Below are 12421 nucleotides of genomic sequence, written 5' to 3' on the forward strand. Positions count from 1 at the left end.
GGACCAATTCTGGCGCAGGACATGCTATAGGACTGGGACTGATATCCTCGCAGGCAGACTTTCTTGTACTGTTTGCGTGGGTTTTAACTAGATTGACAGGGAAGGGAGATGGGAACCTGACAAGTAATCCAAATTGGAAGGAAATAAAGTTGGTAACAGAAAATCGAAAAGAAGGTTTATAGGATCCTCGGATTTATAGATAGAGGTAGAAAGTATAAAAGCAAGGAAGTGACGCTGCACATAGACGAAACATCGGTCAGACCACATTTGGAGTATTGCGTTCAATTCTGGGCACCCGATTTTAAAAGAGATGTCAAAGCTCAAGACAGTGTGCAAAAGAAATTCACTGGAGTGGTACCAGGAAGGAGAGAATTTAGATGTATAGAAAGATTAGAGAAATTGGGCTTATTTTCCTTGAAGCAGAGAAGATTAACAGGTGACTCTAGTAAGGTGTTCAAAGTTTTGATGGGTAAAAAGGAAATTCTGTCTTCACCAGTTGGTAATATCAGTAACTAGGGTTCACAATTTCAAGATGGTCAATATGAGAGCTAGGCGTGAGATGAGGTGAAACTCCTTTACTCAGTTGTTAGGATTTGGAATGAGCTGCCTGTGAGAGTGATGGGGGTGGATTCCACAGGAGGTTTCAAGACAGAGCCGGACATATTTGCAAGGGATGAATTTAGAGGGCTACGGAGATAGGGTTGGAAAATGGACTGGAATGGGAAGCACATTCAGGAGCTGAAATAGACATGATGGGCCAAATAGCCTCCTGTCTTGTAAAATGCTGCGATTCCATGAAAAAAATGCTGGGGAGTCTAGAAACAAAGTTGAGGATCAAGTATCAGAGATAATGGGAACTGCAGATGCTGGAGAATCCAAGGCAACAAAATGTGAGGCTGGATGAACACAGCAAGCCAAGCAGCATCTCAGGAGCACAAAAGCTGACGTTTCGGGCCTAGACCCTTCGGGATGAAGGGTCTAGGCCCGAAACGTCAGCCTTTGTGCTCCTGAGATGCTGCTTGGCCTGCTGTGTTCATCCAGCCTCATATTTTGTTGTCTTTGTTGAGGATCAAGTATGCTTTGCAAGAGGAATGATGTCAAAAAGACAAAATTAAGGGCACTCTACCTGAAAGCATACAATATTCACAACAAAGCAGATGATTTGAAGACACAAACAGAACTACATGGGTATGATCTAATTGGTATTACAGAAACATGGTTGCATCGTGACAAGGACTGGGAACTGAATATTCAAGGATATTCAATGTTTAGGAAGGAGAGGCAGAAGGAAAGGAAGGAGGTACTGTGCTGATAATAAGGAACAGGATCATTAAATCAGTAAGAGATGATCCCAGGTCAGAAGAAAATTGAGTGGAATCTGCTTATGTAGAATTAGGAAACATTAAGAGACAGCAGACATTGGTTGGTGTTATCTATTTAATGAGAATGTGACAGAGAAAACCAGGATCTTACAGCTCTGATTCTATGATTTTAATTTTACCCATCAGCCTGACATCAGTAGTTTGAACTGGATGCAGTCAGCATGGATAATACAGTGTGGAGCTGGAGGAACACAGCAGGCCAGGCAGTATCTGAGAAGCAGGAAAGCTGATGTTTCAGGTCAGGAATCTTCTACCCGAAATGTCAGCTTTCCTGCTCCTCTGATGTTGCCTGTTCTGTTGTGTTCCTCCAGCTCCACAGTTATCTGACTCCAACATCTGAATGGGAAATCGTGTCTGTACTCTCTAAAGTTTTGAAGAATGAGGGTTGGTTTCATTGAAACTTCCAAAATACTTAAGGGATAGACAGGGCAGAAGAAGACAAGATGTTGCCCTGGTTTGGGAGCCTAGGAGTAGTGATTATAATTTAAAAACAAAGGAGATACACTTAAGTCTAAGATGAGAATTTTCTTTTTAAACTCAAGTGGACTGCAAACCCTTGGGATTCTCAACCCCAAAAGACTGCGGAAATTCAGTTTTGAGCATGTTTAAAGTTTGATAGATTTCTGGAGATAGCATACACGGTTATGGGGATGAGGAGGGTCAAGGGCAATGAAAAGCAGGGAAGACATCAGTGGGTGAATGGTGCACTCCTGTTCAAATACGGGATGTTGCGTTTCATAAACAGAGGCATCACATACAAAAAGTAGGGAGGTTATACTGAACTTCTATAAATCACTGGTTAGATTCCAAATTGGGGCGTGGGAAGGAAGAGGGTCCCTGACAGGATGCAGAGGTGGTTAACCAGAATGTCTCAATTTGGCTATGGGAGATTTTGATTAAAACTTTCTCAGATTACGAAGCAATAGATACTTCAAAAAGGAATGATGTTCCCAGTGGCTGATGGCAGAGTTTAAGGTTTTTGGGCAAGAGGTACAGGTGGCAAGGATGATGATGATGATGTGAAGAAGAACTTCTTTTTGTGACGAGTGGTGTTATCCTGAGACACTCTCTGCCAATGAGGAAGTGGAAGTAGAAGTAGAAATGACAAATTATTTCAGAAGAAAACTGGACAGGCAGTTGAGAAAATAAATCCTCCCAGGCTAGTGGGATAGGCTGGTTGAATGGGACTGACAGGACTATCCTACAGAGAGTTGGCATGGACTTGCTGGGCCGAGTGGTTTTCTCTGGTGCTGGTAAGATTCAAAGATGTCAAGGCAGAAGCAACCCATATTGAACTCATGTCACGACCCTCACACTGAGCAGCAGTGTTGACATCAGCAGGGAAATAGTCATGCCAAAGCTTACCTGCAAAAGTCACTTCCACTGTGTCAGGTTTATTCCTGCAGAGAAAGAAAATGTTAGCTCAGTGGAGAATTTTATTCAGTAAGATACACCCACATAACGAAAATCGTAGTTCACATCAACTAGAGTGCCCGCCTCATTAGGACCATCTGTTTCTGGGGCACTATTTGAAAGACAAACTGTTCTTAGTGTCTGGTCAATGTCTCTCCTGAAACTGATCCAACAAGAGGAGATTATTTGGACTGTGGGTCCTTGCCATGTGAACCTGCCCACGTGATGTGACTTCTCTGCACTATCTGAAGCAATGCTTCCTAATAATGTCAAGCATTATTACTAATACAAATTTACAAGAAGGATTACAGTAGCTGCGTGCATGTTCTTGTCCTACTAGATTCAAATTCCCCATTCTACACACATTTTCTCTTTCTGGTGTTGAAACTTCAAGCCACTAGACTGTCTCTGACTTACTGATTCTGAGCCTTAACCCAATCCCCAAACAGTGACAACTTTGATCCCTCACCAGCAGTTTGATTTGATTTGATTTGATTTATTGCTGTCACATGTACCTAAGTACAATGAAAAATTTTGTTTTGTGTGCAGTACAAGCAGATCATTGGGTGACTGGACAGAGCGAGGAATACAAAGTTACGGCTGCAGAGGTGGTGCATAAAAATCAAGATCAACATTACACTTGAAACTTGAGAGGTCCATTCAGAGGTCTGATAACAGCAGGCAGGACGCTGTTTTTTTGAACCACTTGGTACGTGTTTAATCTTTTGTATCTTCTGCCTGATGGAAGAGGTTGGACAGAAGTTTGCTGTTCTGTCATGCACCGACAGCCCACTGTCCTCATACACACGTGATTTTCACACCCTCACCAGCTACCTAGTACAGGGCCTCAAATCTGACAGACTGAACCCTCAACGTGGTGTGAATTAGAACATAGAACATTACAGCACTGTACAGGCCCTTCGGCCCTCGATGTTGTGCTGACCTGTCATACCAATCTCAAGCCCATCTAACCTACACTATTCCATGTACGTCCATATGCTTGTCCAATGACGACTTAAATGTACCTAAAGTTGGCGAGTCTACTAGCGTTGCAGGCAAAGCATTCCATTCCCTTACTACTCTCTGAGTAAAGAAACTACCTCTGACATCTGTCCTATATCTTTCACCCCTCAATTTAAAGCTGTGCCCCCTCGTGCTCGCCGTCACCATCCTAGGAAAAAGGCTCTCCCTATCTAACCCTCTGATTATTTTATATGTTTCAATTAAGTCACTTCTCAACCTTTTTCTCTCTAATGAAAACAGCCTCAAGTCCCTCAGCCTTTCCTCGTAAGACCTTCCCTCCATACCAGGCAACATCCGAGTAAATCTCCTCTGCACCCTTTCCAAAGCTTCCACATCCTTCTTATAATGCGGTGACCAGAACTGTACATAATACTCCAAATGCGGCCACACCAGAGTTTTGTACAGCTTCACCATAACCTCTTGGTTCCAGAACTCGATCCCTCTGTTAATAAAAGCTAAAACACTGTACGCCTTCATAACAGCCCTGTCAACCTGGGTGGCAACTTTCAAGGATCTGTGTACATGGACACCGAGATCTCTCTGCTCATCTACACTACTAAGAATCTTACCATTAGCCACGTACTTTGCCTTCTGGTTACTCCCACCAAAGTGCATCACCTCACACTTGTCTGCATTAAACTCCATTTGCCATCTCTCAGCCCAGCTCTGCAGCTTATCTATGTCTCTCTGCAACCTACAACATCCTTCGTCACTATCCACAACTCCACCGACCTTAGTGTCGTCTGCAAATTTACTAACCCATCCTTCTACGCCCTCATCCAGGTCATTTATAAAAATGACAAACAGCAGTGGACCCAACACCGACCCTTGCGGTACACCACTAGTAACTGGTCTCCAGGATGAACATTTCCCATCAACCACCACCCTCTGTCTTCTTTCAGGAAGCCAATTTTCGATCCAAACTGCTATATCTCCCACAATTCCATTCCTCCGCATTTTGTACAATAGTCTGTCGTGGGGAACCTTATTGAACGCCTTGCTGAAATCCATATACACCACATCAACTGGTTTACTCTCATCTACCTGTTTGGTCACCTTCTCAAAGAATTAGATTAGACACGCAGTTCTAGCCCTACTGCCAGCCACCAGCTTTTACTTAAGAAATTAAGAAACCCAATGATTGAAATTGTGGGGAACAACTAACAGAACAAGCTGGCTTCCCAAGGTCTGCTGAGCAAAATCAGATTTGACTCTGACAGTTTCTCTTTTACCGGCTCGCCCTCTCCTGCCTGGGGGAACTGAACATGCAAAAAAATCAGGAACAGGAATGGATCTGAAGAACAGGAACTGAAGTTAACTTCCGACAGTAACTGGTATCAAAACTCTAATCAATACATTCAACATGGCTCAAAATCCTAAATTCTAACAACTCATTTTATTTCCCAAATAATTTGAACCTCCAGCCAGCTCAAGTGTGCTGGTATGATTTGGTAAAATTCATTTCCCCAACAGGTCCTAAACACTCATCTTATTTCCCTTGCCACACACTAGCTGTTACCAGGCCATGCGTTTCACAAACACCACATGCGCTGGATCTCTCATGCATGGGACCTGCCAAATGTCAGTTCAGTGTGTGCACAGAAATTACATCCCTACTCAGTACCAGATGTCAGTTAAGGGTATTGATTAGATTAGATTCCCTACAGTGTGGAAACAGGCCCTTCAGCCCAACAAGTCCACACTGCCCCTTGAAGCATTCTACCCAGACCCATCCCCCTATAACCCACACACCCCTGAACACTACGGGCAATTTAGCATGGCCAATCCACCTAGCACATCTTTGGACTGTGGGAGGAAACTGGAGCAACCGGAGGAAACCCACGCAGACACGGGGAGAATGTGCAAACTCCACACAGAGAGTCGTCCAAGGCTAGAATCGAACCCGGGTCCCTGACGCTGTGAGTCTGCAGTGCTAACCACTGAGCCACTGTGCTGCCCCAAAGGGTAGTGCAAGGAAATATCCCTTCTGAACTGAATTAGAATTTCATGGGTTCAAGCCTGCTCCAGATACTTGAAAAATAATTCAGACTGACGGTCTGAAAGCAGCACTGCACTGACAGACAGAACCTCTCCTCATTAAACAATCAGCCGTCCCAGGAATCAATGCAGTGAGTTATTGCTGCACTTCTTCTAAAGGCAAGTATATACAGAGCTTCAGAGATACACAGCATGGAAACAGACACTTCAGTCCAACTCGTCCATGCTGATCAAATATCTTAAATAAATCAAGTCCCATTTGCCAGCTTTTGGCTCATATCCTATAAAGCCTTCCTATTCATATACCCATCCAGATACCTTTAAATGTTGTAATTGTACTAGCCTCTACCATTTCCTCTGACAACTCATTCCATACACACACACACACACACACCCCCTCTGCATGGAAAGGCTGCCTCTTAGCTCCCTTTTAAATCTTTCCCCTCTCACCTTAAACTTATGCCCTCTAGTTTTGGACTCCTCCATTCCAGGGAAAAGATTTGTCTATTTATCCTATCCATGCCCCTCATGATCTTACAAATCTCTAAGGTCAGCCCACAACCTCCGACACTCCAGTGGAAATGGCCCCAGTCTATTCAGCCTCTTCCCACAGCTCCCACCCTCCAAAATCCTTGTAAATCTTTCCTATACCCTTTCAAGTTTCACAACATCCTTCCTATAGCAGGAAGATCAGATCTGCATGCAGTATTTCAATAGTGGCCTAACCAGTAGCCTGTATAACTGCAATTCCCATGTGTGAGGTAAGGAGACCCAAACTGCACAATACTCCAGGCATGGTCTCACCAAAACCTTGTACAGCTGCAGTATGAGTTCCTTGCCCCTAGACATAAACCCGAATGGTTGATGTGTCTGCTTGCTTCCTGTCAGTGACCAGTGCACCAGGACACACAGGTACTTTTGTGCATCAACATTTCCTAACCTATTGGTGTGGAGAGGGTGCAGATGAGATATACCAGGATGCTGCCTGGAATCGAGGGTATGAGCCATAACAAGAGGTTAGACAAACTCAGACTGTCTTCTTCGCAGCGGTGAAGACTGAGGGGAGACTTGATTGAAGGCTATTAAATTAGGAGGTGCACAGATAGGGTTGATGCACAGAATCTTTTTTCCCCCCCAGAGTTGAAAAGTCTAATCCTAGGTGGCATACATTTAAGGTGTTGGGGGGGGGGAGGGGGGGGGGGAGGAGATTCAAAGGAGATGTGAGGGGCAAGTTGTTTTTATACAGAGTGGTAGGAGTCTGGAACATGCTACAAAGGGTAGTGGTGGAGGAAAATATGAGAGAAGCATTTAAGCAACTTTGAGATAAGCACATGAATATTCAAGGAATGGAGGGATACGGGCCAGGGGCAGGCAGAAGGGAATACTTTAATTTGGTGTCATGTTCAGCAAAACATTGTGGCCCGAAGGTCCTGTTCCTGTGCTGCACAGTTCTATGCTGTATAACCATTTAATTAATAATCTGCCATTTTCTCTAATTCACACTTGTCCACATTATACTGCATCTGTTACGTCTTTGTCCACTGACAACGTGCCGAAATCATCTTGAAACTCTACTTCCTCTTTACCACTCTCAATCCTGCCTAGATTTATGTTGCCAGCAAATTTGGAAATATAACATTGGATTTCCACATCCACACGATCAGTATCTGTAGTGAATGGCTAGGGTTCAAACACTGAAGTGTCTTCCAGTGGCCCCCTTCCACTTCAAAATAGATCTGTTCACCAATTCTCAATCTATGTCAGCATAATATTTTGGGCGGCATGGTGGCTCAGTGGTTAGCACTGCAACCTCACAGCACCAGGGACCCAGGTTCGATTCCAGGCTAGGATAACTGTCTGCGTGGAGTTTGCACATTCTCCCTGTGTCTGTGTGGGTTTCTTCCGGGTTCTCCGGTTTCCTCCCACAGTCCAAAGATGTGCAGGTTAGGTGGATCGGCCATTCTAAATTGCTCGTAGTGTTCAGGGGTGTGTGGGTTATAGGGGAATGGTTCTGGGTGGGATGCTTCAAGGAGTGGTGTGGATTTGCTGGGCTGAAGGGCTTGTTTCCACACTGTAGGGAATGAAATCTAAAAATTACCATTCATCCCACATGCTTTGATCTTACACTAACTTTTTTGTAGGCTCTGAAAATCTAAACATTCTACAGGCACTCGACCTCCCCTTCTTAGTCTATCACTTGTACCTTCCAAAAAAAAATACGGACGTTTGTCAAATACGATTTCCCTGATATTTTCGAAGTGTTCTGTTATTGAATCCTACAGAGTAGACTCAAGGCTAAACGGTCGGTACTTCCCTATTCTTCCACTATTCCTGACCTGCTTCTCGGTAAACAGAAACAAAGAAACCTACCGCACAGGAACAGGCCCTTCGGCCCTCCAAGCCTGCGCCGATCAAGATCCTCTGTCTAACCTGTCATCTATTTTCTAACGGTCTGTGTCCATTTGCTCTCTGCTCAACCATGTACCTGTCCAAATATATCTTAAAAGAAGCTAACGTGTCTGCGTCTACCACCTCCGCTGGCAATGTGTTCCAGGCACCCACCACCGTCTGTGTAAAGAACTTTCCACACATATCTCCCTTAAACTTTCCTCCTCTCACTTTGAACTCATGACCCCTAGTAATTGAGTCCCCACTCTGGGAAAACGCTTTTTGCTATCCACCCTGTACCTCTCATGAAATCTAAAAATTACCATTCATCCCACATGCTTTGAACTTACATTAACTCTTTTGTAGGCTCTGAAAATCCTCAAATTCATGAATGTATTTGCCTTATCAGCCGCTGCAGTGTGTTTCAGGTACCTACCACCTTGTGTCAAGAACTGGCTTTAAACATTCCCCTTTCACCTTCAACCTATGGCCTGAGTATTTGACATTTCCACCCTAGAATAAAGACTAACTGCCCATGCCTCAATTTTATGTACTTCCATCAGACTGCCTGTCAGCTTTCGATGGTCTAATAAAGACAATCCGTTGTTCAACTTCTCTTCATAACTAATATGCTCCAATGCAGGCAATGTCCTGGTAAATCACTTTTGCTCCTTCCCCAAAGAGAAGACTATTATGGCTAAATGGCTAGCACGAGGGGTCATAGTTTTAAGCTGGTTGGTGGAAAGTATAGGGGGGATGTCAGAGGCAGGTTCTTTACGCAGAGAGTTGTGAGAGCATGGAATGCGTTGCCAGCAGCAGTTGTGGAAGCAAGGTCATTGGGGTCATTTAAGAGACTGCTGTACATGTATATGGTCACAGAAATTTGAGGGTGCATACATGAGGATCAATGGTCGGCACAACATTGTGGGCTGAAGGGCCTGTTCTGTGCTGTACTGTTCTATGTTCAATTAAGAGAAGTCCTCTGACAATTTGTTACCCAGAATATACAGGTAACCTGTTTCATATAGAACATTACAGCACAGTGAAGGCCCTTCAGCCCTTGATGTTGTGCCGACCTGTCATACCGATCTCAAGCCCATCTAACCTACACTATTCCATGTACGTCCATATGCTTATCCAATGACGACTTAAACGTACCTAAAGTTGGGAAATCTATTACCGTTGCAGGCAAAGCGTTCCATTCCCTTACTACGCTCTGAGTAAAGAAACTACCTCTGACATCTGTCCTATATCTTTCACCCCTCAATTTAAAGCTATGCCCCCTCGTGCTCGCCATCACCATCCTAGGAAAAAGGCTCTCCCTATCCACCCTATCTAACCCTCTGATTATTTTATATGTTTCAATTAAGTCACCTCTCAACCTTCTTCTCTCTAATGAAAACAGCCTCAAGTCCCTCAGCCTTTTCTCGTAAGACCTTCCCTCCATACCAGGCAACATCCTAGTAAATCTCCTCTGCACCCTTTCCAAAGCTTCCACATCCTTCTTATAATGCGGTGACCAGAACTGTACACAATACTCCAAGTGCGGCCGCACCAGAGTTTTGTACAGCTTCACCATAACCTCTTGGTTCCGGAACTCCATCCCTCTATTAATAAAAGCTAAAACACTGTATGCCTTTTTAATAGCCCTGTCAACCTGGGTGGCAACTCCACATCCTTCCTATAATGTGGCAACCACAACAGCATACAATACTTCAAGCATGGCCTAAAGTTTTATACAGCAACATGACTTGCCAACTTTTACACTTAGTGGCCTGACCAATAAAAGCAAGCACGCTGCACACCTTCTTTCCCACCTATCCTCTCGTGCTGCCACTTTCAAGGAGCTTTGGACTTCCATCTCAAAATTCCTGTTTACCACAGTTCCTCAGGGTCCTGCCATTTACTATACAACTTCCTCTTCTATTTGCCCTCCCAAAATGCATCACCTCACATTCGTTCGGATTAACCTCCATCTGCCATTTCCCTGTCCAACTTTCTAAGTGATCTATATACTGTTGTATCCTTTGACAAACTCTCCTATTATCCACAACTCTATTTTTTGTGTTGTCTGCAAACCTACGAATCAGGCCAATTACATTTTCATCCAAATCATTGTAAAACACAAACAGATGTCCCAGCACAGACCATAGCAGAACACCACTGGTCACAGAGATCCAGTCAGAAAAAAACACTCTTCCACTATTACCTCCTCTGGGCCAGGCCAATTTTGAATGCAGCTTGCCAACATACCATGGACTGCATGCAACTTAATCTCCTAGAGTAGCCTACCAGGATGGACTTCATCAACTGCTTTGGTAAAGTCCATGAAGACAACATCCACTACCCTACCCTCAATCATATTCATCATTTTCTCAAAAAAATCTATTCACATTCGTGAGACAAGACCTTCCCGTAATAAAGCCCTGCATATCCCTATTAAGTCTATTCTTTGCTAAACGTGAATAAATCCTGTCCTTAAGAACCTTTTCCAATAATTTCCCTTCCACTGATGCAAGGCACGGAAGCCTACAATTTCCTGGACGAGCCCTATTGCTCTACCTAAACATGGAACAACACTAGCTAGTCTCTAGAATTCTAGGACGTCAACTGTGGTGAAAGAGGAATCAAAGATCTCAGTCAAATTCCCAGCAATCTCCCCCACTGCCTCCCTCATTATCCTGAGATAGATGTCATCAGGTCCTGGGGATTTAGTGTTTTTAAAGACACTCACCACCTCGTCCTCAATATGAGCATGCCTTAGAACATACTCCATCTGAGATTCACCATTCAACATGGCCTCCTTTTTGGATACTGATGTGGAGTGCTCATTACAGGCATTTCATCTGGTTCCAAGTATAAATTCCTTTAGTGCTTAACTGGACCCCAGTGAGCCTCTTGCTCCTAACATAGGTTTATAAAATGCCTTGAGATTCACCTTAATCGTACTTGCCAAGGACATTTCACGGCCCCTACTGGCCCCAATTTCTCATTTAAGTTCTTTTCTGCTTCCTTCCTCAAGGGCCTTGTTCGATTTCAGTTTCCTAAACCTTACATATGCCTCCTTTTACTTTGTGACTAAACTTTCAATATTCCTTGTCACCCAGGGGAGGGGAGGGCTGGGTGAGGGAGATCCCAGGGTGGGGGTAGGGGTGTGGGAGAGAAGATGAGGGGGATCCCGTGGGAGGCGTATGCTGGTGGCGGAATCAGGGGAATCCAGGTGTTGCGGTAGGGAGATGAGGGGGATCCTGGGGGAGGGGTGGGCTGGTGGGGGGGGGGGGGGAATGTGGGGGATCATGGGGTGGGGGGGAATCCCAGGGGGAGGGGGTGGGGGGAAAGAATCCCGGGGGGAGGAGTGGGGAGGGTGGGGGGGGAGGAGTGGGGAGGGTGGGGGGGGAGGAGTGGGGGGGTGGGGGGGGGAGGAGTGGGGGGGTGGGGGGGGGAGGAGTGGGGGGGTGGGGGGGGGAGGAGTGGGGGGGTGGGGGGGAGGAGTGGGGGGGTGGGGGGGGTGGGGGGTTGGGGTTGGGGGGGGAGGAATCCCGGGGGGGGAGGGGAGATGAGGGGGATCCGGGGGGAGGGGTGTGTCCGGGTCGGGGCCTGAGCTGAGCGCCGGCCCAGGAGCCTCCCTCCGCCCGGCAATGAAGAAGCATTTCCCGGGTCCGTACCCCGCGAGCGCATTCTCCAACTTGAGGCTGAGGGTTTCCTCCACGATGCGGTTGTTAATCTCCAGCAGGATCATGGCGGCAGCGGCAAGGAACCCGGACACAGTCTCGGCCTCTCCTCCAACTCCAGACCCTCTCCGGAAACAAGGCCCAGCCACACCCGCAGAACCACTTCCGCAGCCGGTCAGCGCGGAGCAGGGGCCTTTCACGACCCCGGGGCATCCTGGGATATCTCACCACCATTGCTGGATTATTTCCCCAGACTTCTGAAGCCCTTCAGAGAAATATCATCATATCTGCCTAGATGAGACAAATGGGAAGAAGTGAGAAGCAGATGAAAAAAAATAAACGGACTGATGTTAACTTTCAGCAGATGGATGATTTCACAATGAATTTAAAATCTTGAGCGATAGTTGTAGGTCTCTGAACTTGCACGCAAACTTGGACCGCTTGGAGGATAACTGTTGTTAAGCAAATTTAGAGAAAGAGCAAGTGGGGAAGAAGGTGTGAGGTAAAAGGTATATCTGTGATACGGTGAATGGTAGGAAATATTAA

At 45.5% G+C, this 12421-nt stretch overlaps 1 protein-coding gene across 1 annotated transcript in view; it reads right to left on the reverse strand.

The window, feature by feature from the left end:
* Positions 1–12036, reverse strand: part of arpc2 (actin related protein 2/3 complex, subunit 2) — a 35206-nt gene extending 23170 nt beyond the window's left edge. The window contains exons 1-2 of the mRNA XM_048535129.1: positions 11870–12036; positions 2748–2782 (exon numbers count right to left, since the gene is read on the reverse strand). Of these exons, the coding sequence (XP_048391086.1) occupies positions 2748–2782; positions 11870–11943 (109 nt within the window). The 5' untranslated portion in view covers positions 11944–12036. The remainder of the gene's footprint in view (positions 1–2747; positions 2783–11869) is intronic.
* Positions 12037–12421: the final 385 nt, after the last annotated feature.

This window comes from Stegostoma tigrinum, chromosome 7 (assembly GCF_030684315.1).
Source record: "Stegostoma tigrinum isolate sSteTig4 chromosome 7, sSteTig4.hap1, whole genome shotgun sequence".
Classification (NCBI taxonomy): domain Eukaryota; kingdom Metazoa; phylum Chordata; class Chondrichthyes; order Orectolobiformes; family Stegostomatidae; genus Stegostoma; species Stegostoma tigrinum.